General features: G+C 40.3%; 1 protein-coding gene across 11 annotated transcripts in view; it reads right to left on the bottom strand.

Annotated features, from left to right (window-relative positions):
* Positions 1-27,423, bottom strand: part of SUPT3H (SPT3 homolog, SAGA and STAGA complex component) — a 389,270-nt gene that overhangs the window by 53,590 nt on the left and 308,257 nt on the right. For 5 of the 11 annotated variants that reach the window (XM_069975873.1, XM_069975874.1, XM_069975875.1 and 2 more), the window contains 6 exons: positions 19,381-19,456; positions 13,391-13,503; positions 11,348-11,455; positions 11,088-11,267; positions 4,097-4,207; positions 106-322 (listed from right to left, as the gene is read on the bottom strand). In XM_069975873.1, the coding sequence (XP_069831974.1) occupies positions 239-322; positions 4,097-4,207; positions 11,088-11,267; positions 11,348-11,455; positions 13,391-13,503; positions 19,381-19,456 (672 nt within the window). In that variant the 3' untranslated portion in view covers positions 106-238. Of the gene's footprint in view, positions 1-104; positions 323-4,096; positions 4,208-11,087; positions 11,268-11,347; positions 11,456-13,390; positions 13,504-19,380; positions 19,457-27,423 lie in introns of those variants that run through there. The other 6 variants (XM_069975881.1, XM_069975879.1, XM_069975880.1 and 3 more) reach the window with 3 other exon arrangements.

Here is a 27,423-nt window from a genome sequence, read left to right as displayed (position 1 = left end):
TTCACGTGGAGAAACTGTATCTTCTATTAATCTAGGGAGGGACTCTGTAGGAAATTAAGTGTATAACAAGAGTGAGGAATAGGTACACGGCATGGTCAATTTGTTTCACATAACAATCCAGTCTTCCACCACAGCATTGACATACGATGGTTCCTTCTTGACCAGAAGAGCTGGTTCACAGGAAATCTTGCTGCTCTGTGGTTTGACGTAGTCAGCAAATTAACATGCAATGATGTATTTAAGGCGCAACTCCACCCTCTAAATATTTATCTAGTTTCATATCCTTGTATAAACGCAGCCTGATCCAGGACCATGATGCAATCTGAAAATACAGTTCTCAAGTTAGCGGGAGAAGTTGCAAGAAGTTGGAGAACTGAAGAAGTTGCAAGAAGTTGGAGAACTGGAGAAGTTGGAAGCCACGCTAGTGATTCTGGGCCATAGGCTGTATTCCTGTTTTCCTGGACTCCCTAGGGCAGCTTCCAACTCCAGCTGCTGAGTCAAATGCCGAACCTGGACAGAGTCCTTAAAGGGAAACTTTTTTTTTCATTCAAATCAATAGGTGTTGTCCAGAACAGTAGCACATCCCCATAGAAAACCTCTCCTTCTCTGGACAGTTCCTCACATGGACAGAGGTGGTAGCAGAGAGCACTATGCAAGACTGGAAAGACCACTTCCTGCAGGACATACAGCAGCTGATAAGGACTGGAAAACCTGACATTTTTTAATAGACATAAATTACAAATCTTTATAACTTTCCGACACTAGTTGATTTCAAAGAAAAAATAAATTCCCCTTTAAGTCTCCTCAACACTACTTAGCATCTTTGTGTTCAGCTGACTATGCCTTTCAGAGGGATATGAGTTATCCTGATGGGACTGCCCCTTTAACACATGATTCCACTAACACAATACTAAGTATTGTTCAGCAGCGGCAGGTCATCATCGATTAACAGAGCTTAGATAAAGCATGTGTTGTTGCTGTGAACCCCTGGCTGAAGGGGCTGGGTGCACGTGTGGCCGTCGTATCCTGCAGGTTTTATTCATTACATTGATCGCTAATAGTGCGGGCTCCAGCTATTTAATGAAACGTCCTTGGTTGTCCCAGACATATTTAATTTGGATGCAATAAATGGAGGATTCAGATGTGAAGGTCAGCTCGGCTTCCGCCCCATCATCTGCTACATTGATTGAATAACTACTAGTGGGAGAGAAGACCCTTTTCTAAACACAAAGAAATGAGAAAAATGTGTTCTTTAGATTTTGCAGATGATTTAAGCAACATAATAGGGTGTTTTAAGGAAACTCACTAAATCAATATGAAGTGACTGTACTGGGAAGGAGAGGATAGATTAAAGCACATCCTAGATCAGAAATCAAAACTATGCTGAGCTGAGGAAACTTCTCTTCCTCTTATACTCGATGTATATTATTAGATTTTGTCATAGAGCCACCCAGACCTCATGTATACTGACATCCCCTCTTTTCCTCTTCCCTCCCACAGTGATGCCTGCTTTTTCCCCACTAAACACAGTACCGATCTATGATGTCCTGGTGGTAAAAAGTTAAAAACTGCAGGTATATAAGGTCATACATGTGTTCACCTTCATACAAATATCAGTAAAGATTACATTTTCTCACAGTACAAATTCAATACATTATCACAATTAACAAAACCCTCTGAAAGGATCACATCATAACCACTTAGTGTTATATCTCATTCAGTACTGCTCTATAATATCCCCAATGCTGCTGCTTCTTCTCAGGGTTTACTGGATAGATACAAGGAGGCACCCCACCTCTTTCTGTGTAAGTACAGTGTATGGGGGACATCATAGCAGCTAATCTACACCCTCTAGTCTAGATCAAGGACAACTGAGAATTTGAAATTAGGCCTGGGATGACTGGTGAAAAAAAAATCTATCCAAGTTATATAATGAAAATATACCTAAAATGACAGGCACATATTCAGCGCCCCCAGTCGCAAGAAAATTTGCATAGAATAAGACTCATTGCCCTAAATCAGGAGATATAACTCTTATTTAAATCTGTTGCTCCAGGGCTGAGATATAAGCTCTTGAAAGTTTATGAAAATTAAGACTGTAGAAGCCCTGACACATTTAGCTCCTTCCTTCCTTCCTAACGCCACTATGCTTGCATATACAGGCAAACTCTGGGAACTTTGCTGGACTTCTGCAGCCAAGGGGAACACTCTTTGGGCTTTTCCCCCCAATCTGCATAAAATTTTTAAAGCTTAGCACTGGAATGACAGATTGAACTAAGAGTCATATCTCCAGATTCAGGGTAAAAAGCTTAATTGTATAATATGTTTACTTGGAGGGAACCTGTCACCAAGAAAATGCTTTCATATCTATGAGCTTCACATTATAGAGCAGGAAGAACCAGACAGATTCATATCTATCTTTGTTGGAAAAGATTTAGTAAAACTTGTAATGTGACTTAATTTTCTGCTCTTTCTGTGTTTAAAAGTCCAGTGGGCGGTATCACTGGACTCTTTAGCAAGGAAACATCAGTTATTTCAATCAATACATGACAAGTTATACTGAATCTTTTTCAATAAAGATATATATCAATCTTCTCAGCTCTTCTTGCTCTATAACTGGATGATGATAGCTTAGGTAGCATTTTCGTGGTGACAGGTTCCCTTTCAGTCAACAAAAAGCTGCTGACAGGCCCACTTTTAGCTATAAAATGATTTGTAAATTTTAAGTAAAATATTAAAAAAACTATAATAAAAATTGTATTTTCTCAACTATATTTACCACTGTAATATTTTTTTAAAGGGCAAAAACCATGTACAGAAAAAAATAATGTTGAACCAATCATGAAAAGAGATGAGCCACCATCAAGCATGTTCCGGCTCGTCTGAACCCAAACTCTTGGCATTTAAATACCGGTGGCTGGAGAAGTTGGATGCAGTGCCAGGGAGTCTTTGAAAACATGGATACAGCCTATGGCTATGTTCACACAGCGTAAAAAATGGAGTAACAACATCCAATTTTGCTATTTAAAAAAACGTCCGTTTTTGCAGCAATTTAACTGATTTCAATGCAATTGCCTTGAAGTCAATGGGAAGACGGACGTCCTATGCACACAATGCATTGAAAAACGGACGTTTTTGCCGCGGACTTCAAAATAATGAACATGAACATTATTTTTGGACGTTTTTTGCAAATAGCGGACGTTTTGTATTAGTTGTTCACACACAGTTCTTTTATTGTCACCGTTCTTTCTCCGTTTTTACTATTAAATTCAATGGATTTTTTAATTAAGCCACAACCAAAGGGCAATTAGTAACCCCAAACTAAGATAATGTGTAAATACCCGTCATTGCACTAAGGGGATTCCAGGCATCGAAAAACGTCCGTTATTTTCGACTCAAAATAACGGACGTCATTTTAAACTAAGCTGAAAAAAACGTTGTGTGAACATAGCCTATGGTTGTATCCATAGTTTCCAGGCAGCCTTAATTGTCATAAAATTTACAACAACAACAAAAAAGTTATAGCCAAAATATGGGCCCAGATTCCTCGAAATGAACCAGTTAAAGTAAAGGAGAAACAGCTGAAAGTTATCTGGAAAGGTTTCTGTAAAAAAAAAAAAAAAACTGCAACAATTTGAATATCAACAGCATTTTAATGGTTGGTGTAGGCAGCCATGTTCAAGAGCTGAACACTGCCACGCACATGGCCAGAACCCTTCGTTTTCCTAGTGTACACTAAAACCCGATAGTAATAATTACCATCTATTTCATATTTTAGGAATTTAATAGGTGGGGAATAGAACCATTTATAAATAGCTTTGATTTTCAGCAAAAATACTAAAATCTCTACTTTATGTATGTCTAATATGCAAGTGAAATAAATATATGGAATAAAAAAATACATTTATGATTCCAAAAAGAGACAGAAATTACAAAGTTTTATTTCCCGGGAGAAATATTTCATTTTTTACAAAGAAAATTACAGTCACCACAAATTGCTCTTAACAATTCCAAGGCTTCTTCATAAGACCACTTGAAGATGAAATCTCCTTAAGATTACAAATATAACTTTTTTTTCGAGTCTGTTATTACGTACCGTGAATGGGGAGAGCGGGCCAACCTTGTGGCTGTAGCGTCGTATGGCCTCTCTGATGTGGCTAGGCTGGATGGCATCACTGTTTGACTCCATCCCACCGGCTGCAGCGCTCTGCAACAGAAAAGGCACCCGAGCTGTTATTAAATGAAAAACATACAATGGGATTCCAGCCGAGGCTTGCTCATGTCGTATCGAGATTTTATTTCCCTTCTGTATCTGGGATACGTGTTATTACTGCCACATCGTCCATCATAAAACACCCACTGAAAAAAGTCCATGAATCATGAACATTCTATCTAGTCTTTGCAAGTAAAAGCTCACCCTATGGAACCCCATCAGGAGAACAGGGGCTCCATGCCAGTAGACGCTTTGACCATTGTAATCAAAGGAGAGGTGGCCACGCTTGTTGGCAGATCTCTTGAATAAAGATAATAGCAGTTTAAGAAAGAACTATTTTGTAGCTCCTATAGACATCAGTAGAGACAGTCACACAAAAATGCAGCAACCTTTCCAATGAAACCATTCAACAAGTGGTTGTTGGTTTACATTCTTAGGGGACCCCATTTCCCGATAATTGGTAGTTTTGTGGATGTAATAAGAGAGCGCACAAGGCTGTCAACCTCTCTCTCCATCTCTTTACATTGCCTGTCCTGACTGGGAAACAAGAGACTTTGAAGAAAAAAAGGCATCTCCCATGGTGAGAGGAGTACTAGCATTAGCTGTCTGTTTTGCGTCTTGTGCCACTGAAGACAACAGTGCCCCTACCCCTGGGACAAATAGCACCCCCCGGGACAACGAGCAACCCCTAGAAACAACTCTTTTTCCACCCCCGGGGACAACAACCCCTGCCCCTCACGCGAACAATGCTTGTAATTTTTATCAAGAACACTTTATTTATTGAATTCATTTAACTGAACCTTTATTGATTCATTATGACAGCATATTTTCCAATATTGTTGTTGGAAACAAAAAACAGCTGCACTGTAATGAAAACATGCTGTCATGAGTAGATATACGCAAAACAAACTGGCAGGGTAGAAAGCAATAGACGCGATCCCTCTGTATGCTGATTGCTTTCTTCCCTCACCAGCTTGTTTGGTGTATATTTACTTTTGATAGCATGTTTTCGTTCCAATGTTGCTGCCGCTGTCAAAAGTAAATATACACAAAATAAGCTGGTAGGGTAAAAAGCAATCGGCACACACGGAGATCACATCTATGCAAAGCTAACATACAAAAAACTAACTGTACGCAACTGCTAAATCCCCTAAAATTATATAAATTATATTATTTAAGGGATTAAGAAAAGATTGTCTAATCTGCTGAATCAAACTTTCAAAAAGTTTGCACATCTCTATTAAAGACCACATTAAATATGTCTCTTCCTACGGAACCATGATTTCTAATGATTTTAATGAACCCCTTTAATCTGCTCATTTGGGTAATCTGCAAAATAAAAATGATTTTTCCAGACAAATAACTCCCTAAAAAGTCAGATTATAGACCCTTTCTATGAAACAATCTTATCTGGGCACAAAAATAGAGGTAAACAAATTAACTTTTCTATGTTTTGGGTTGTGAGGAAAACAAAGAGTACCAGAATTCCATGCAAACATACGAGAATGGTGGTCAGATTTCCAGCCATAGTTACAAGGTTATGTGCTGGAGTCAAGGACGCTAGGAAGATAATGTGACAGATTTAGAAAAAGTTGCAGGAGGACGCAAAAACCTCACATTGCAGATTATCTTCCAAAAGTCACAGAATTATTTATAGTTCTCAAATTCAGCAATGGCCTTAAGCTCGCCCTCGGCCATTTACTAGACTAGTATACATTATTATTATTATTATACTGCTTTTTACATACACACCTCTGCAGACAACCAACTACAAATGCTACGCAGTCTACAAACAGTCCCGAGGTATAGACAGACATGAACAAGAGTCTTGTTATATATGGTGGAACATTCCAAACCACAACCTTCCAGTCTTGGTTTGATCGGAGCCTCTCTTGACTTCTTTTTTTCTACTCCAAGTGTTACTGGTGAATACATATCTCTATGTACCCATGTCTTATGGCCACATTTACACAAACACTGCATAAAATCCCTAATAAATGACCAAAAGTCTCCTGTTTGCGCCGCGTCTGATGATATAACCAATGAGTCACGCTTCGCTGACTGCCCATCTTACTGCATTCATGGCACCACTTTTATACCAACTATTCAGGAAGTTCGATGTGCCAGAATTGTCTATGGTTGTATCCATGTTTTCCAGGCAACTTATGGGTTCATTCACATGTTCTGTGCATGGCCTGTAAACAAGGACAATGTGCTACAGAAAGGAGTTCGGAGCTCCTGGCGTCATCATTCATTGTTATGAATCATCCGTGCACGGCCCGTAATTGTGGGACATGTGAATACAGAAGAACCTGATCATATATCTGTACCATGCATCCTTCACCCTCATAGGTAGCTGAACCTACTAGTTCCTGTAACTTTTTGAGAAGGTTGACCAGCAGACCGGTGCTAAACCATAGTAAACACTCTAGAAAATACTCATACATTATGTTATTCCTAGAGCAGGCCTAAGGGATGGAGCAAAAGACAGGGACTTAAAAGGAGTTGGCCACTTTATAGTAAAATTCTTTTGTGTGTAGTATAAGTAAGTGTATTTACATTACTTACTGACAGCAGCTCCCTGTGTAAAATCAGACTCCCCTCCTCCAGGCTGTGCTGTCCTGCTCTGTGGTGAGGCTGTCCATAAGATGGCCGACACGGAGGAGCATGTGACCATGCCCCGCCCCCCAGTGTCCTTCATAGGAATATACAGGCTCAGTGGTGGACACTGTGGGACGGGGCATGGTCACATGTTCCTCCATGTCGGCCATCTTACGGACAGCCTCACCACAGAGCAGGACAGCACAGCTGAGGGGGAGTGTGATTTTAGCTCTATGAGGTACACAGGGAGCTGCTGTCAGTAAGTGCTGTAAATAAACTTACTACTACTACTGAATACTGAACAATTTAACTATAAAGTGGCCACCCCTCAATCATCCCATGTTGGGCCTTATTGGCTAAACGAGCCAATACTGCTCTGAGTAATAAAATCAGGGATCGACAGATCAAAGCCTGATCATCAGCCAATCGCATCTTTCATGTAGGTCTAAAACTCCTCACTGTAACCGTACATCTCCCTACTGCTTTTATTAGACATAATCTGCCCATCTGATCTTCATAGAATCCCCACAGAAAGCCTCTCCTGCTCTCCAGACTGGAAAGAATACACCACTTCCTTCAGGACAAACTGCAGCTGATAAGTACTGGAAGACAACTTTTTTTAATAGAAGTATATTACGAATTTCTGGCACTTTCTGGGACCAGTTGATTAGAATTTTTTTTTATTTTTAGAGTGAACTACCCCTTTAACTCTTGTTATAATGGTCAAGCTCTGTTCTCTTACAAGCTCCACTCTGCTACCTGCATTCCGCAAGTCAAGCCCATGGGGCGATCAGCAAATGCCGTACCCTCAATACCTCAAATACACTCTAAAAATCACACACTGCCCGTGTTTTTACTTTATAAGGCATGATTGCCATTTACCGTTCCTTAAAATATAAGGTCAGAGACAGAAGGACGCATTTTCACTTCATAGGACGCGGTCCCGAGCGAGTTTCTTTCCAACAACTGGAATGACTGTACTAAATCAGTTTAATTTCTTGTCTAGTGAACCTGGAAGAATGAAGTCCCGGTAGAATGGTCATGAAAGGCCGACGCTGCCAACAGAAATAATTAGCAAACAGTAACTCTTGCAGAGTAGGACAAATATAGTCACAATTAATCTCCTACAAACTGCATAAACCGAGACTCCAAAGCGAGGTAAAAATAACACACCATTCATGTTTGCCCTGCAATTTGCATAAACCACGACGTAAAAATAAAAAAAAATAAAAAAAATAAAAAATAAAAATGTTCAGCTTAATATTTTTCTCATACGGCAAAGCTGGTTAGACCACCAGCACCAGCGCTGCTCCCGCTGTATAACGGCCTTTGATGACTGTTCCACCGGCTCCTGTTTAGTTTAACAGACTAATTTGCAAACATATTTTTCCTCTATTAAAATACCATTTTCCTTGATTTCCAAAAACTTTTTTTTTTTTGTCATGGAATTAACCCAGTCTGCTTTAGCATTCATGGAAAGAAAAAGCAACACGAACTTACTTAAAAGAGATTCATTACTGAAAAATGGACGCAAACATAAAAAAAAAAACACGAGCCAGTGCCAGTCGGTGGTGGGATAATTGATGGGAAGGTTCCAGTTGTGTGTATGTATATTGCTGCCGCCGCTCCTATATACATATCGTTACCTTGTTACATTTCCAGGAAATAGTAATTTTTTTAAATTTGGCAAAAATAAGTGGAGTTTCTTCTATTTATTATTCATGTAGGACATGGAAAAGAAAATTACATCAAAATCTTCGGCTCATTTAACTGTGGAAGTAACATTCGCTGGAGAACGTTACATGAGGGTTACGCTATTGGCTGCCCCGGTCGTTGTATAAAACTCTGACCTTTGTTTGGTGTATGTGCCGATTAGTGTTGAAGGAAATGTTCGGTCAAAACTGACTGCTCCAACTGAAGTTGGATGCAGCCCCAGGGCTGCCAGGAAAAAATATATACAGCCTATAGCAGAGTTCACACATGTTATGACATCGGCCGTTCTGTGACTCGGCCGTGTCATAGAACGCCCGGTGTCAGTGAAGCTCATCATCAGTGATGATCTTAATTTCTGTTGAATTGGGATTCAGGCGCACCTATCCCGCATCCCAATTCACTGCTGCACACAATGAAGCGTGCAGCCGGAGCTGCACGCTCCATTGTGTGAACTGACATGTCTGTGTGGCTGCTATTAAATGAATACATGACAAGTCAGTTTTTCGTGCGGCCGGATGGAATCTTGGCCAGAGCGTATACTATGGGAGAGATTGATCAAACATGGTGTAAAATTAAACTGGCTCAGTCGCCCCTAGCAACCAATCAGATTCCACCTTTTATTCCTCACAGACTCTTTGGAAAATAAAAGGTGGAATCTGATTGGTTGCTAGGGGCAACTGAGCCAGTTTCTCCCCCTATGTGTAGACGCTCCGGCCGGGATTCCATTAATTCACAGACAATAGGAATAGGGCTCTAAGGCTGCATCCAACTCCTTCAGCCACCAGTGATCAAACGCTGAGATCTCCGGGTTAGGACAGAGCATGCTTGAGTTACACTCACCTGAATTCATATGCAAATGCTACCATACAATACCAAATATTACTTCCATGCTATATACTAAATAAAACCCTAATCACTGACTCCATATATAAATGTGAGATAAAGAGCTGTTGTCATATACACTAAGTGTAGTCTAGGGTAGCACTGTGCAGTACCTTCTTCATCTTTTGGGGAAAACATGTCAAGAACCATAGTATTTTAAGTGTTTGTTTAATCAAGGATTTTGTTGGAGGTTGGCTATCTGACACAGGCCAGTATCAGGAACAAGTGCTCCTATGAATTGTGTAAGATCTGTGTAAAAGGCCCTAAAGAGGTAAAAATTCTTTCAAATCAACTGGTGTCAGAAAGTTATACAGGTTTGTAATTTACTTCTGTTTAAAAATCTAAAATCTTCCATTACTTATCAGCTGTTGTATGCTCTGCAGGAAGTAGTGTATTCTTTTCAGTCTGACACAGTGCTCTCTGCTGCCACCTCTGTCCATGTCAGGAACTGTCCAGAGCAGCAGCAAATCCCCATAGAAAATCTCTCGTGCTCTGGACAGTTCCTGACATGGACAGAGGTGGCAGCAGAGAGCACTATGTCAGACTGGAAAGAATACACCACTTCCTGCAGGATGTACAGCAGCTCATAAGTCCTGAAAGACTTTAACTTTCTAAATAAAAGTAATTTACATATCTATACAACTTTCTGACACCAGTTGATTTGAAAGAAAATATTTTTCGTCGGAGAACCTCTTTAAGGCTGAATTAGTGCATGATTTTGGTATGTACCTGACATACTCCCTAGTTGCTTTTATATATTGGTGCGGTTTTTTAGGAATTTCGTTTCCCCCCCCCCCCCCATAATTTGCAGCACACCGAAGTTAGTTGGTATAGTACAGTGGTAATAATGCTTAATAATACTACCATACATTGCTTAAACCCATACCACTGTAAAGTATACAAATTATGCTACCCTACAGACCCACATCAGACTGCCATATAAACAAATAGTGACCCCAGTCATCTTCTAATGACCGTCATAGTATACATACATTAAGAAAGGTTAACAGTAAATTCCAAGGTGTCACACCTCTACTAGATTTTAATATTAAAAATAAAATGTACATACACATGTCTATATACCCAAAATAGTATCCCAGAAAGAACCGTATATAGATGCCAGTATGTCACAGCTATTATCTTTCCACAAGAGGAAGAGTAGGCAGCGGCAGGAACATTTGGTTCACCATGATCGAGATTAATCATCAGGTTGTGGTAATGACCAGAGCACATCTGTGCCCCAATGGCTGACGTCCCAGGTTCGAAATCTTGCAGGGTTCTGGTCAACAGATGGGAATCTTGTGTAATTCACAGATGGAATTAGTTATCACTGTCATAGACTGGGTGGGTGTTTATGTCAATATGAAAAAAAATGTGGGATACATTGTAATTTTTTTCTATCGTTACTAGCGTTCTATCTGTATGTTGACCGTCCTTCCTCTACCATGTTGGGGGAGAATACCATTCTACGCGACTTTAGAGCAAATAAGTAGTTCTAGAGCAGGGATGGAGAACTTTCGGCCCTCCAGCTGCTGCAAAACTACAACTCCCATCATGCCTGGACAGCCAACGGCTGTCCGGGCATGATGGGAATTGTAGTTTTGCAACAGCTGGAGGGCTGAAGGTTCTCCATCGTTGTTCTAGAGGGGACATGTTTTTTGGCATTTGTCTTTCTTACCTTCTTCCTTTTACGTTGTTTTGTCTTGGCAGAGTCAGGTGTTTGCGAGCCATTGCCAAGAGACCCAGGCTGGTTCTTTCCCATATGTTGGGCACCAGTTGATGGGGGATTTGGTGTGGCAGGTGGAGTGTTTTCTGGCGTGTCAGGATTGCTCTTTCCCGGCTGATTCTGGAAGAGTACCTTATACAAGAAACACTTTAAGTTACCATCAAACTATAATATAAATACTGAGGAGTAGGTAGACATTGTATGTGGCTCACCTCTGAAGGATTATGACTCTGTATGTAGGCAGCAGACATGGCGTGGGAGAATGGGTCACTGGTCTTGGGAGACATATCTTGCTTCACGAGAAGAGCCAGATCTACTAACTAGAACCAAAGATATTGAAGGTAACCAACCAATAAAAAATCTCAACCTATTTCATCCTACCCATAACTAAAGTAGATCTCATCTTCCCAATAGTCTTCATTGGCTGTGAAGAGCTTGGAAATTTTATTTTTCAAAATTATTCCATTGCTAAAATTCTGAATGTTCTATAGTAATGATCTATAGTTTTCCAGGGAAATATCTATCTTACCTATCTTCTTATAATGTTGCCCAATCCATTCAAGAAGTTAATGGTTTCTACATTTTTGTTAAAACTAACAAATTAAGTGGTTATCTGGCAAAAGATATTTGTCAAATTTTAATGGTTTGGCCAAAAATCGGATGGGAATGGATTTTAGGATGCCCAATCTTAGAATTTCAAGGACCACAGTGACTCTGCCGAATGAAATAAACATGCAAACTCAGGATAGAGGGGAGATAGCAATAGACCAAACAAGATCAAGTCGAAAATCAAAAAATCTATGTTCCCCCATTATCACCTTGCCACCAAACCAGCTGAAAACACCACTGAAAACTAAAGGCCCTATTACACTAAACGATTATCGGCCGCATTTGGCCGATAATCGTCTAGTGTAATTGAAGACAACGATCATCCGAAATGAACGATGTCGGCTGATCGTTGCTGAGATGAGCGAACCGGGTTCGGGTTCGAGTCAATCCGAACCCAAACAATTGCCATTTGATTAGTGGCGGCTGCTGAACTTGGATAAAGCTCTAAGGTTGTCTGGAAAACATGGATACAGCCAATGACTATATCCATGTTTTCCACATAGCCTTAGGGCTTTATCCAACTTCAGCAGCCACCGCTAATCAAATGACGTTCGGGTTCAGATGGACTAGAGCATGCTCCAGGTTCGCTCATCTCTATTGCTGTCGAACGACCAGGATAGCAACAATCTGCTGCCGTCACTCTGTGGAATAGGAGACTGTCGCTATCCTTTATGGGCTTCCCGGACGATCTAGCGATCACCGGGGCAGTCCCCCCGCACCTATCCGCTGCCCCCCGGGCTCTCACCAGCTCGCTGCCGACATGTGGAATAGTGTTGGCAGAGAGCAGGGAACGAGGAGCAAACGAGCACTGACAGCGCTCTTAAGCTCCTCAATATCGCCTCGTGTAATAGGGGCTTAAGCCTTGTAAACACCCGTGGGATTGACATTGTGACCAATTTTGAGTCAATGACTATGACAGGGAAGCCCTGGTCTATTGTTTCTCCTTAACAACACTGCCCTAAAATAATGGAAATTGCCTATAAAGCAAATCTGTACCCAAACTCCCCCCTCCAAACCACTGGTACTGTTGGATAACTGGCTTTAACCCATCACCAGTTCTGAGATCTGTTTGGCTGCTGTCATTATTTTTAAAAACATCTTTCAATCCATTGTCATTGTGTCAGAGGGGTGGGGCCTAGAATCCCCGTGCCGTAGGCCTGCAGCACCTCAAAGATCCCTTTGCCACGCCCTCAAATGATGCCTCCTGCTCCAGTCTTCCTCCACACTCTTTCGCACAAGTCATGTCTCCCCTTCCAGTATTCCTCCATGCCCTCCTTCTCTCAAGCAACTTTGTCCCAATTCAGCTGACGTACCGTTGCAAACCAGCGCCAAAGTGTGGCATCTCTTGATAGGAGGACATGGAGGAAGACCTGAGAGGCACAACTAGGGCACAGACACTCTAGGCCCTGTCCTTTTAACACTGCGCTGATGAATTCAAAGAGGTTGTTTGGGAAGATAACAACATTAGCAGCCAAACAGCCTGGACAGGTCATGGATTAAAGCCAACTATTCAACGGTAACAGTTCTTGGGGGTGGAGTTAGGTACAGATTCGCTTTAAATAAACCATGAACTGACAACAAAAATACGATAATATATCAAATATATATCTTTATGTATTTATTGTTTATTCTATTACTTTAGGTACCTGTGCCACAGTTTCATAGGCCAGATAAGCGAGTATCTCCATGGCCACAGCGTTTGGCTTAATCTCCATGCTGCTGCAGTCCAGCCAGTCTCGGAATTTGGACGCCTTCTTAGCTGTTGGGTTACATTGCACATGTCTTAGTAAGCGCTGTGTTTTTTTTTTCAATTTAATAAGCAAAACAATACAAAACTATATACATGTTCTATATCTTGGACTCCTAATCCTATGCAAATTTACAAATATACAAACCATTAAGGATTCCATTTCTACAATGGGGATTATGGAGGTGAAGGCCTTATTTACACATTCCGTAAATTAATCTGACAATTGCAAATTTAGGGAATATTGATCTCTATTGGGCTGCTCACGCTGTTTGCAGTTTTATGGATCTGCAATTTGTGCCATAAAAAAAGGACATGTCCTGCCATAGATGTCTATGGGAGCATCCGTAATTTTTACTGAAGAAACGTCTGTTATGTCCACAAAAGATACAGATCACCTTAATTTAACTATCACCTTCCCATTTTTGGAGGATCCGCAAAAAAATACAGAGTCCTGATGCAATACGGACACATTTTTTGCAGGTTGCCAACAACATAATGAAAAACTATAAATGAATGAGTGAATGAGGACTCAATTGGGTGTATCCTTCTTTACACTCAAAGGTATTGGAGATCTTTTACCCAGATTTTTTTTTTCTTTTACTACCAGGTTAAAAACAGAAGGATGATCCAAAAGTGTTCATTTCTTTAAAGAAGGCTGCAGTGTATGGCGCAAAGGCACAAAACAGTGTAAAAGAACATTTACTGCCTCGCACAACAGGTGTGAAGCAGACCATTCATATTAATTGGGTGCTAACATCAGTGGTAAGTCTGGGTCACTTAATGTCGGCCCCAATAAACCAGCAGCCGTACTGTAATGTGAAAACGTGCAGCGCCATTATGTAAGGCTGAAGATTCTAAGTCTGAAATAATCAATGAGCATTCAACATCAATGATAAGTCAGTAGTGAGATCAATTGTAATGTATATATATATATATATATATATATATATATATATGTGTTAAGAAAAAAAATATTAGATAAATTGCTAAAAAAAATGTTAATTTAAATGAGATACATATTACATTATAAAAGTCCTTACAAACTAAAGAATTTATTTTACACATTAACCTCTGTTATACTCCAGTCACATTTTTTATATATCGGCTAATTTGGTAAATATTATAAAAAATTATATGATTCCTTGTTATATTTATCTTATATACTGTATACTATGTCGTTTAAAAAAAAAAAAAAAAAACTTTTTACTTTTTTAATTTTTTGAATAAAAAAAAACTCTTGAATTTTTTTTTAACATCAAAAAACACATTCTTTTTGAAAAGAACATGGCCAGACATACGGGAAATGTTTTTTTAAAAAGACTTTTTTTTACCTGTTTTTTTTACAGTTTAGCTAACAGCATATATGGTATTTAAATTTAGACTGTTGCAGATAAATCCTGATGAACAAAATATAATTGTCTATTTTATAGCTTTAAAGGATTTCCATACTATAATATATTATGACATTTATTTTTATATAACAATCATCTTATTCATTGCACATGTATGCAGACTCTGCTGGCAATGCTGTTTTTTTGTTTCGTATTTTTGACAGGTACAGTTATTCCTTCCGTCAAAAATACTAAAATCCCTACAGAAACCAGACAGGCCATATTATAACTCAATGTCAGTATCCGTTTTAGTGACGAGATGACATAACATGTTCGTAAATGTTTGTACGAACATGACGCTAATTGTTTGTCGACCCCAAAATTTTGTTCAATGATTGGAATGGTTATAACGATCATTTTCGAACATTTTTGAACTGGGGAACGTATGCGACTGCGTAATTTACACTTTCGCTTGATAATCTGTATGCATGTGCGTATAACGAAACGTACATTTCTACTGTGTGCTTATTTGTTCATGAATGTTTGGCGAACATGAACACAAACCGATCACAATCATTTTTTTTTTTTATGTTCGTGTTCAGGGTCTAAACGGAACATTGGGATGTTAGCTCATCAATAGTTTGTTTTCATATAAAGTCCATGGCAGCTATGTCTGATCCATTGGATACTGCCATCCATGATGGACTCCATTGGCGTTACCAGGGTTTTGGTAACTTAAAGGAGAAGTCGAGCCAAAATTAATTTTTGATATGTTATTACTTATGGAAAGTTATACAAATTTTTAATGTACATTAATTATGGGAAATGCACATATAGGGCTATTTCCCTTAATTTAGTAGAAAGTGTTAGAAAGTGTTAGAATTCTCTCAGTGTAATTCCTATGGAGTGTCCAGCAGGGCTCGCTCTTTATGTAGAAGTCTATGGGACTTTATGGATGTCTATGTAAAGTAATGTAATGTATTGTACAGTATGCTTTATTGAATGAACACATCTATGGAATACTTTGGGGAGCAAGTGTCCTTGCTCCCCAAAGTATTGCATAAATGTGTTCAATCAGTACATTAGGATATCACAGTAAGCCCGCCGATCCGTCGCATGCCGATCCGGACTATATACACTGAACTACTGCTCCCATCATCTGCTCATAGTATGAGCAGGTGATGGGAGTAGTAGCTGGGTTATGGCTATCACTTGCCTGCCGCCGGGCGCAGGGGGGAGCTGCTCAGCACACAGGAGCGCTCCCCCATCCTCATCCTTCCGGGATCCGGGGAACCTCCCCCCTATCCCAGGGCTGACTCCCCGCCTGGCCGCCGCTGTACCCCCACACATACCGGCTCCCGATGCATCCTGGTGTCCGCACTGACCGTCCTCTCCCACACGTGCTGGCCAGGAAGCATCGGGAGCCGGTATGTGTGGGGGAAGAGCGGCGGCCAGGTGGGAAGTCAGCCCTGGGATAGGGGGGAGGTTCCCCGGATCCCGGAAGGAGGAGGAGGGGGGAGCGCTCCTGTGTGATGAGCGGCTCCCCCTTGCGCCTGGCGGCAGGCAAGTGATAGCCATAACCCAGCTACTACTCCCATCACCTGCTCATACTATGAGCAGATGATGGGAGCAGTAGTTCAGTGTATAAAGTCCGGATCGGCGGGAGTTCAACGGATCGGCGGGCAGTGGGAGTGCGGCGGATCGGCGGCCTTACTGCGATATCCGAATGTACTGAATGAATACATTTATGCAATACTTTGGGGAGCAAGGACACTTGCTCCCCAAAGTATTCCATAGATGTATTCATTCAATAAAGCATACTGTACACTACATTACATTACTTTATTTTATAGACATCCATAGAAACAATAAAGTCCCATAGACTTCTACATATAGAGCGAGCCCTGCTGGACACTCCATAGGAATTACACCTTTCGTTGTGACGTCACTGTATCTGAAAGAATTCTAACACTTCCTGATCTACTAAATTAAAGGAAATAGCCCTATATGTGCATTTCCCATAATTAATGCACATTAAAAATTTGTATAACTTTCCATAAGTAATAACATATCAAAAATTTATTTTGGCCGGACTTCTCCTTTAAACAGCAAGAACACTGCTGCAGATTGTGCTCCCCTTGTCATCAAACTTTACAGAAAGACCATAGGAAAGCCCAACCGGTAATGTAAATACAATCTCATATTTTTAGAGTCAAGGTTTTGTTGTGTCGTTGACTATTTTTCTCTTTTTAACTCAAAACTTTTTTGAACTTTTTTATTTATTGTCTATTACAAAGTATAAGAAATATTTCTGATCTATTTGGTCCTGTTTTCTAATAATAAATGTCAAGTAAAAAAGTTTCCCCCCCCCCCCCAACTACACCATACTGATTTCATCTTTCGGACAGTGGTCAACGAGGGCGGTTCCTTTGTCTTAGTGCACTACAATTACCCGTGTTTCACATGGGATAGTGGCTAGTGTGTGGTGGAGTGGACATGTAACGCAGACCACAGCTGCCATCGGTCCCTGGCGTCCACTCAAAATCCCTGTTGTATTCCTAACTGGTACATAAAGTGCAGGTAACTCTCCATCTCCAACATAGAGGCCAAGAGACTCAATGTACAGTACATGACACGGCTAGCGTAAGGACACACATGAAACCAGACCCATCTGTTATTTCGATGCCCTCTGTCATTCCACAGCTCAGCAGTTTTTTAATCTTTTATGAGGTTTTTTATGTTTTTTTATTTACATTTATACGGAGCCTTGATTATAATTTTTAGTTTTAAAAATGGCTTTATCGCAAGCCTCTCATTTACTGGAATCACTGTGATCTCAAGTACCAGTCACTTAATGTCTTGCAGATGCGACCAGCTACCATTCAGCTGAGCTCCACGGGTTGGAATAAATTTAGAATAAAACTTTTTTTTTTTTTTTAATTTTCAAAAAGAAATAAACAACATATATTATTTTCCCTTTGAATCATTATCTAGAAACTGTTTTGAAGTCAGTAAAAAGGCTCGATTGTCCTGGTCATGTGACAACGTTTAATGTGTTCCTTTCTTTACTACTGTTGCCGTGACCTTTCCGTGCTCTTAGTCACTTCACCACGGTTCGGTCAGTTCCTTACTCATTTGAAAGCCATTACAATCCTGCCCACAATGTATTTCTAGGAACCTAGCAGTAAGTGTGTGGGAAGCAGCTCATGCCGTCATCGTGTTATTAGATAAAGCTGTAAATTGGGGGTCTATTCAGGGCAGTTATTTGGAGGATACTTGTGACAATATGCAATTTGATTCTACTTGATTCTATAATTACGGGTTATTTATAGCATTGCGTACACTCGGATGAGCTGGGAGAAGGCGCGCTGTAAACAGGAATTGTTTCCCACTAAAGTGCTGAGTAATAAGCAGACGCAGCTATTGTGATCTCTATAAAGGTCATCTCAGAGCAATCTGACAGATAAATAAGCCAAGATCGTAATTATTATTATTTATGTTTAAAGCGCTAATTGTAAGTAATTAAAATACAGTAAAACAAAGGTTAGAAACATGTAGGCATTAAAGCAGATCAGACAGATAGAAGTAATCATAAAGAATATAAAATACAAAGAAAAAATTACAAAATAATAGTGAATAGACATAGCTATATTACTAGGACCATATTGAATTAATATGAATTCAAAGATGCTAAATAAATAATAGTAATAATATTAATTATATATATATATATATATATATATATATATATATATTAAAATTATTATTATTTATTTAACTTTTTATTTACTGGATTTGAAGTTAATAGAAATTTAATAGGAAATAGAAATGAGAATTTTAAAGAGCAGTTTTATATGATAATTTGGAGAAAAAAATTACAAATTAGAGCATATTAAGACAACAACTACGTAGGCAACTTCTAAGAGCTATAACATATTTTTTCACCTACACAGCTGTGTAACCCTTTCACAACCGGGGGTCATTGATGCATCAATGCCCAGGTCGTTTTTGGACATCAGCTTATGGGATCATAATAATTCCATAAGCTGATGTCCCTATGTCTGCCCTCTTTCTACTGTCCCCTGCCGCTGTCACAATCTTGTGGCCTCCGCAGGTTTACATGGCTATCATCAGGGATCTGTGATAACTTCGCAGAGCCTTGATGGACACCAGACAGAGAATTCTTCCTCTGTAGAGAGAAAATTCTCTGTCTGGAGCCCTAAAGATGCTGCGGTCATGTGCGGCTCTGGTGCTGAGAGTTGCGGTGGGTCCCCGGCTATCACTGATAGCTGGAACCCGCCACAGATGACACAGGCGCAGCTTCTGCGTCTGTGTTATCCTCTATCGTAAATTAAACTGAGGACAAAAATTGTGGAATTTCTGGAATAAAGTGGTCCTGTCCTTGTAAGTGGTCCTGTTCTTGTAAGCCTGGATGACAGGTTGCCATGTGTAATTATTACTAAATCTGGGTCAGTGAGACTATTAAAACTAAAAAAGAAAAAAAAAAACAACGAAGAAAACACGAATTGTAAACCACAACATAAATGTCACTTACAAAAACTTAGCTGACGACTTTCACAGAATTCCGCGTACTGCGCAGAGTCCATATTTCGGGTTTGTTTTTCAGCTCTCTGTAAATAAAAAAAAGTTATAATGTAATAATATAATATACATAAATTATATAAATAATAAAAATAATAATTACAATGTATGATAACTGGGTTAAGTATGACCAAGTCATCCCAGCCTGGCCATTAACAAATGAACCGCTAGCAATAGCAATAGAGCTGCCATCACTCTATTGATAATGTGATGGCTCTGCTGACCAGGGGTGGATGATAATGTGGGCGGCTCAAGTTTCCACCAAGAGCCCACAGACGTCCAAACCACCCATGTCTGATTTTGTTATTGGTCCATTAGACCACCGAGTGATGTGGGCCCCATGATGACAATAAATAATGGAGGGAAAGCCACCTCACACACGCTCCCTCCATTGCAGCAGCTCTCCCACACGCGCTCTATTATTCTGTCTGTTACAGACACTGCCTGAGCTAGAAGTACCTTCCGCCTGTCAGTGTCAATTGTGGAGCGCTGACAGGTGAGCAGGACTTCTGGCACAGAAGACAGCAGAGGAGAGCGTGAGTCGGGAAAACTGCAGCAACATGGGGGGGCATGTGGGAGGTGAGTTTTTTGTTTTTCTTCATTATTTACTGTCATGTGGCCATCTAATTTGGGGGGCCTGCAAGGAAGGCCATCTACTAAAGGGGGGGGCTACAAAGGGGACCAGCTACTAAAAGGGGACTACACAGGGGGCATCTACTATAGGGGGACTACACAGGTGGCAATCTACTAAGGGGGAACTACACAGGGGGCCATCTACTATAGGGGGACTACACAGGGGGCCATCTAATTCAGGGAGGCTGCACAGGGGGTTATCTACTTTAGGGGGAACTGCACTGCGGAGGTCTTCTACCATATAGGGATGCACAGAGGGCATCATCTACAATATAGGGGGATTTTATTTGAAGAAAGAATGACTTGTATTCTGGTGGCAGCGGGATCAAAGAGGCTGAGTCTAGGCCTGCTAAGCCTCTCTGCAGCTTGTGGTTGCTATGTCCCCTTTCCTCGTACAAATATTGCGCATGCACCACTGCTACTGAGGTGGCACAGGCGCACTGATGCAAGCAAGCAATGTAGGATCCCACATCAGTACGTGTGTAAGTGAGGGGGGGGGGGGGGATCCGGGCCCAGGGTATATTTAATCCGCCACTCCTTTTGACATTGTCCCAGCCTACATGAGTGAGCTGCAGACACACAGGAACCTCAGCTTATTTTTTGCTCTTTGTAATTTGTCAATGCATTTTTATAGCGTACTTCTTTTATATGTAATAAATAAGCAAAAAATAAGTTTATAACAAAAATACAATTTAAGAAATATGTCACTTCTGATTACAAATCCCCTTTAGCTTTATACAGCCATAAAATATTTTTGGAGGAAATATAAAAAGTAAAAAAAAAATTTACGTGGAACTGAACCAACCATAAGAAAAAAAAATGTCTCGAAGATGATTTATTTTGCATCTCCCCGGCTGGCCTAGATTTTTGAATTCAGGATATAGTTGTGTTTTTTATGTGGGTTTGATTTGGACAGAGATCAGATGCCAGATTATTCTGAAATAAACTGTAACATCTTCTGACAAATATTCAGCTCCAAATGTCCCATGGTATTACATGCTTTTCCACAAGGAAAGGCAGCAATATTTTATCTTTGTCCAACTGGAATTTGGTTGCAGATCAAACTTTTGAAATGTGTTAAAAGTCTCGTTTATTCGACTGAAATGGTAACAGATAATTGGTTTGTGCTCGAAGCTAAGAAGGAAATTCATTACAAGGCTATCATATCACCGAGGAGCCGGCATCTGTGAATAGGCTGCGAATACAGTCCTTGGAACGTGTCTGCAAATGTATCCAAAGTCTAAGCCGTCACGTCAAGGAGTTTTTCCGTCAAACTGCTGCCTAATGGGATATGTCACCGAGAAGAAAGTCTTCATCAGAGGATCCCTGGTAGTTATGGAACTACCGTCCTGGATTATAGATTACATTTTCTATCAGGGTAAAATACCAAGGGCTTGTTTCCACTGTCCGACGTATTTCTATATTTTTTTTTTTACCAATTAGAGCAAGATACGGAGATGTGTTATTATTTTTATATTTGTACATTATAGTAACAGCTTTTAAAGATATGCTTTACAGCAGGGGTGTTAAACTCAGACCCTCCAGGTGTTGCAAAACTACAATTCCCTTCATCCCTGGACAGCCAAAGCTTTAGATTTGGCTGTCCAGGCATGATGGGAATTGTAGTTTTGGAACAGCTGGAGTGCCTAAGCTTGACACCTGTGCTTTAAGGCATCTTCATAACCCCTTCATGATCAAAGGTCCAGGTGACTTTGAAGCAGTGTTCCTCCTTGTCTTGTAAAAACCATAACCCTTTTATTTTTTATCTACAGGGCTGGTTAAGATATTTTTGGTGCCACAATCTATAATTTTTTATTGCGTCATATTCGTGTAAATGGAAATTTTTGATCACTTTTTATTTCTGATATCTACTTAAAAAACATCTTTTTTTCATTTATGTGCAGGAACAATATTATCATATTTTAATATATCAGACAATTCCACACACTACAATACAAAATATATTTATTTAAAACTTTTTTTTTTATACATTTTTATTTATAAAATAGGAAAGGGAGTGATTTAAACTAGGGGACTTGTATAAGCAATCAATAGATTGCCTGTACTGCTCACTGTTATGCTATTGCATAGCACTGATCAGTATTATCAGCTCTCTGCACTTAGAGTTTACCTGAGGCAGACTCTATGAGAAGATTGGCAATCCGACAGGACAGAGGTAAGTATCCTTCCTTCATCTGTCAATGGCTGACATAAAAGGAATAAGATATAAGAAACTGGACTGGAGAGGATTCCTATAAAAACATTTCTAGGCAAGCTCTATGACCAGTGCAGAAGTCATTGTGCAGGGATACAAGAGAGGAGAGCTGTGAAGAGCCCGGTTCTGATCTATCAATCTATCTATCTAATCTAATCCTGAATGTAATAATAATAATGAAGGTGATACTACTGAAACAATTTCTCTACAGGACAGCATGTATCAGTGGATTAGAATGCTTTGTGGTCAGTATGAAAACTCTATGACTTCAGAATTGTTTTAAAACTTACATAATAAACTGAAAAAATGTAAAAAATCACCACCAAGATGGAAATCAACAAAAAATACATATTTGGAGTATTCGTCCCCAACAGGGCAATGGTTTAATTCTTATGTACAGAAGAGGGAAGGATAGGACAAGTCAGCACGGCAAATAAGAACCTAACAGGCACATTAGAAACAAAATCAGAACCACAAGCAAAGTCAGTAGCAGAGCAGCCAGCCAGGAAAGGTGACATCATGGACAAAGTCAGAGTGATACCAAAACCAAAAGTAAAGATCAGAGCCAGAAGCTGGAAAATCAGGGAACAAAAAACGCAGGATGTTGGTATAGAGTCATGCCAAGCCTTACGGTGCGTGGGGGAAGACATTCCCTAAGAGTCCAACCTTGCTGTCAACAGTATTGTTAGCACACAGTGACACCAGCGGGGCCCTCCATTGTTTTTGATTTATTGGCAGAATTTTTTTTAGCAAACATAATTTAGAAAATAAAAAAATACTTTTTTTCTTAATAATTTGGTTCTTTTGCCCTTTTTAAAAAAAAAAAGTTTTGGGGCAGATTTCTGGCTGACTTTGTGGGTATTTTTGGGCTAAGAAAACCATTTTTTTGGCCTTTTTCCCAATAAGTTCAATAAAACGTATTCAGAAACATACGGACAGTTACTGTAGCCAGAATTCTGGCACATTTTCAAAAGTAAATTTGGTTCTGTCTTTTTCAAGCAGTAAAGTGGAAGTCATCCTCAGAAGAAACCCAATCTGCTCTTTAACTATGATTCGGCCAGTAATGGTGTAATGAGGTAGAAGCGCTGCTCCGGAAAAAATTCTGAAGTTCTCCTGAAGATCACCGAGTCCCATGGTCGCTCTGCACTGGGCAGAAATCAGATCTAGGCACTCTCAAACAATCTATTTATTTTTGTTCCAGTGCGATGGGCACTTAGCTACCCGGGAACTGAAACCAACAACATTAAGGTAAAAATAATGGATCCTAAGAAAGTAATTTAAACCTGAATTAAGATTAAAATAAACAGGAAATAGTAAAATATTCAATGCCAAAAGCAAACGGTTGCCATCTCTGTAGGAAAGAGGAAAGAAAGCTAAAATTTCCTACGTTGATTGCCAGCAGTCACAGGAGACTGAATGGTGTTCGGCACATAACATTCGTGTAACTATCTTCACCAGCAGTGGTCTCCAACCTGTGGCTTTTCAGCTCACAACATGACCTGGCAGGGACAGACTATCAAGACATGAAGGAGTCATACAGCGGTGTCACAAGTTTTAAAGGCTAAAGATTGGAGGCCACTACTCTTCTGGATACTACAAGAACTTTTCTCGAAAAGTAACGCCTGTGGTTATCAGCAGATGAGGAGGACTATGGGGCTTTGCCAATGTTTTGGACTTTGATTGTATCAGTAATTAGAGATGATCAAACAGCGCTTATGTTCAGGTTCGTACGAACTCGAACCATCGATATTTGAGTCCCGCAGACTTCCCGTTCCGTGGGGAAGGTGGAGACAGCCCGAGTCCCGCCTGGAAAACAGCAATACAACCTATGGCCCAGATTGAATTCCTGGTTTTCCAAGTGGGACTCGGGTTGTCTCCACCTTCTCCACGGAACGGGAAGACTGCGGGAGTCAAATACCGATGGTTCGAGTTCGTACAAACCTGAACATCAGCATTGTTTGGTCATCTCTACCAGTATTCAGTGGTCTACCCTACTAGGGGTGGTAGGAGAGGACGCAATGGAGTAAGGTATACTGTCAGGTACATCCCCGTTCATCAGAGGTTACTCTTCTCCTTCTGCATCTCTTCGCACAGGAACTAACCACAGATTACTGGTGTTATTGAGGTCCACAGTACAACCAAAGCATTGGTAGAATTTTCTTTCTATGGTATACAATATTGTCTTCTCTCCTTATGATTATAGACTGTATTTTCTGGATTAAAGTAAGTGCCATGGACTTCAGAACCTACGTTCGATAGACTCAATCCCTATGACTTGGATCCACTTTCCTGTACTAAAGTGGTAGCCATATTAGACGTAATACAGCAGTGATAGCACGGAGGAGACATTCCAGTCTAACGATGGACACTTGAAATGGTTGTTGGTGAATATTTGCCCACCCTTGGTAAATAAAAAGCCATGGCAGGGCTGCCAGGTCAGTATTAGAATGGAGAGATCTGTCAAGGCCGTAAGTAAGGCTGTCAAGTGCCTGATAATCCTTTACTGTATGTTGATCGGTCATAGGTCTATTTTTGGGACATTCTGATTTTTTTGACCACTGCATACTGTTTGTGCATATACATGTAGTTCACGCAATTACTTTGACTTATACACTATATGATATAACACCACCACAGAGGTGTAGAGGGGTCCCTTTAAATATTAACAAGCAGACCTTCCATGTTTGGATACTGTCATCCGACACTCCTGGCGCACAAGATACTCCCACTGTATAATGTGTATAACATATAGCACTGCCAGTGGTTACTTCCCAATAAACCATACTTGCCACCAGCCTCTCAGAAAAAATATTTCACTAGTACATACGAGGCACAAGTGATGTTGGTACCAAACAATACTCTTCCAAGCAAAACTTGGCCAAACACTAGAGATGAGCAAACCTCGGGTCTTCTGAACCCAAACGCTCTGCATTTGATTACTAGTAGCTGAAGAAGTTGGATGTAGCCCTAAGACTGCCTGGAACTTTTCAGGACTCCCTAGGGCTGCAGCAAACTTCTTTAGCCACTGGTAATCAAAAGCAGGAAGAACCCAAGTCTGCTTGAGGTTTGTTCATCTCTACAAAACACATTTGTAAAAAATTTACCTATCAATAGGTTTCTGCAGAATGGACTGACTATATTGTATGAAGTATAAGGCATGTTTGATGTCAACACAAAAAAACAAGCCTCAAGTAAGCATCCTTGGCTCATACCCGACACCCCGATCAATCAGCTATTTAGTACCCGCACAAGACATTGAATGGGGGTGGAAGCAGTTTGTCTCTCAGTTCACTGTGTAGTAACGGTGACCTATAACTGCAGCTCAGCTCCCATTCAGGTGAATGACGGCCGAGCTGCAGTAACCAGGTCCGACCACTACACAGTGAATGGAGACAACTGCTTGTGGCCCCATTCACAGCTGATCGGGTGGGGGTGCCAGGTGCCGGCATCCTGCCAAATAATGATCGATGAGCTAGCCTGTTGATGCATCATACGTATGGTTTGCCTAGGAAAAAAAAATGTAAACTATTCTCGAAACCTTTCCAACCGTGGAAAAAAAAAAAAATGAAGGAGACGAAGAGTATATGAAAGGCGTGGGTGTAAAAATGACTGGGGGGTCTTAAAAAAGTACACTATAAGCAGCGAAATTAGGTAAATATGATATGTTGCGGGGTCTTTTTATACGCTTTTCTAACGGAACCTAGAGAGTATAAGTGACACATCCGTACATATACAACCCTTTTACATCCAATACCAAAGTAATTCGAGGGGTTAATACACTACATTAGCTCTGCCTCTTGTTGTTGTAACCTAGAGTTTTTAGTATCTTGTTATGAGTGCACAGCTATGTATTTGTGATCTGTGAGCCCATCCTAAATTGCATTCCTTACTGTTTCCCCGTATGAAGGTCTATGGTGTGAAGAAGCTAAGAGCCGCTATCTTTATTTCTTACCTCTACAGCCGAACTCACCACAAAAGGAAAACTTGGCACTGAGAAGGTCCATGTGACTGCCGGGCATGGTTACAGAAACAACAAAAATGGACTAAGAAAAGGACCAGCGACCTTGCTGATTTACTCCCAACCAAAGGACAAGCAAAAACGAAGCCGTAAACAAGTGGTTGTTTAACACAAAAAAAAAACAAAACACAAAAACAGGGAAGGTTTCAGCCAATATTAAACCCACAGACTAAACAGCACTAACTATAATCACATCTCCGGCCATCATTGTGTGACTGGCAGAGAAGCGCCTGAGATTGTACCCAGCTTTATTGCTTGTTTTTAAAAGCTAAAGAAAATGAGCGGACATAGAGAAGTCTGCTGCGTGAGACTTATGGGAAATTAAAGGGGGTTTCTGCCCTGAACAATCCTTACTTTTTACAAGGTTTTATGAAAAGTTAAACCGAGAAAGAAAGGTGGGGGAAGACACTAATAATAATACACAACAGTGGTGCCTTGGATTACGAGCATAATTGGTTCCGGAACTGTGCTTGTAATCCGAATCCACTCTTAAACCAAAGCAAATTTTCCCATAAGAAATCATAGAAATGCAGACAATTGGTTCCAAAGCTTAAAAATAATGATTTTTTTTAAATTCTGAATAACATGTAAAACAAATAAAACAAACATTTAGAAACAGCTGAATATGTAATAATATAAGTTACTGTACAATATAGCAATCAGCATGTGGTGTATAATGTATATTAAGTGCATAAACCTGAAAAATCAGCAGCAGTTTGTAGATTCATAATGGAACTGCAGATCCCCATAATATAGTAGCATAGTACAACAGGATAGAATAGAGAAGCATGGCTGCTGTCAGAGGTCTGTGTGGTCACATGACAGCAATGGGGAAGGGGGGTTTGTTCAGCATGGACCAATCAGGAAGTGAGACTCAAAGAGCTGTGCAGGAGGACAGTGACAGAAACATTTCTATACAGCTGTGTATAGCTGAGTGTAAGTGCAGGAACATTATAGCAGCAGTGTGTATAGCTGAGTGTGAGTGCAGGCACATTATAGCAGGAATGGAGAAGGAGGGAAACACAAGGGCTGCAGAGACTGCAGGGTGCGTGAAGGAATGAGCAGGACATATGTGAGCAGAGTAGAGGAGCACTTTGGGGAGAGAGGGGTTACAGCTGTGAAGAGATTAC

The sequence above is a fragment of the Dendropsophus ebraccatus genome, chromosome 6 (genome assembly GCF_027789765.1).
Source record: "Dendropsophus ebraccatus isolate aDenEbr1 chromosome 6, aDenEbr1.pat, whole genome shotgun sequence".
NCBI classification, from domain to species: domain Eukaryota; kingdom Metazoa; phylum Chordata; class Amphibia; order Anura; family Hylidae; genus Dendropsophus; species Dendropsophus ebraccatus.
This window is presented reverse-complemented; position numbering and strand designations above follow the sequence as displayed.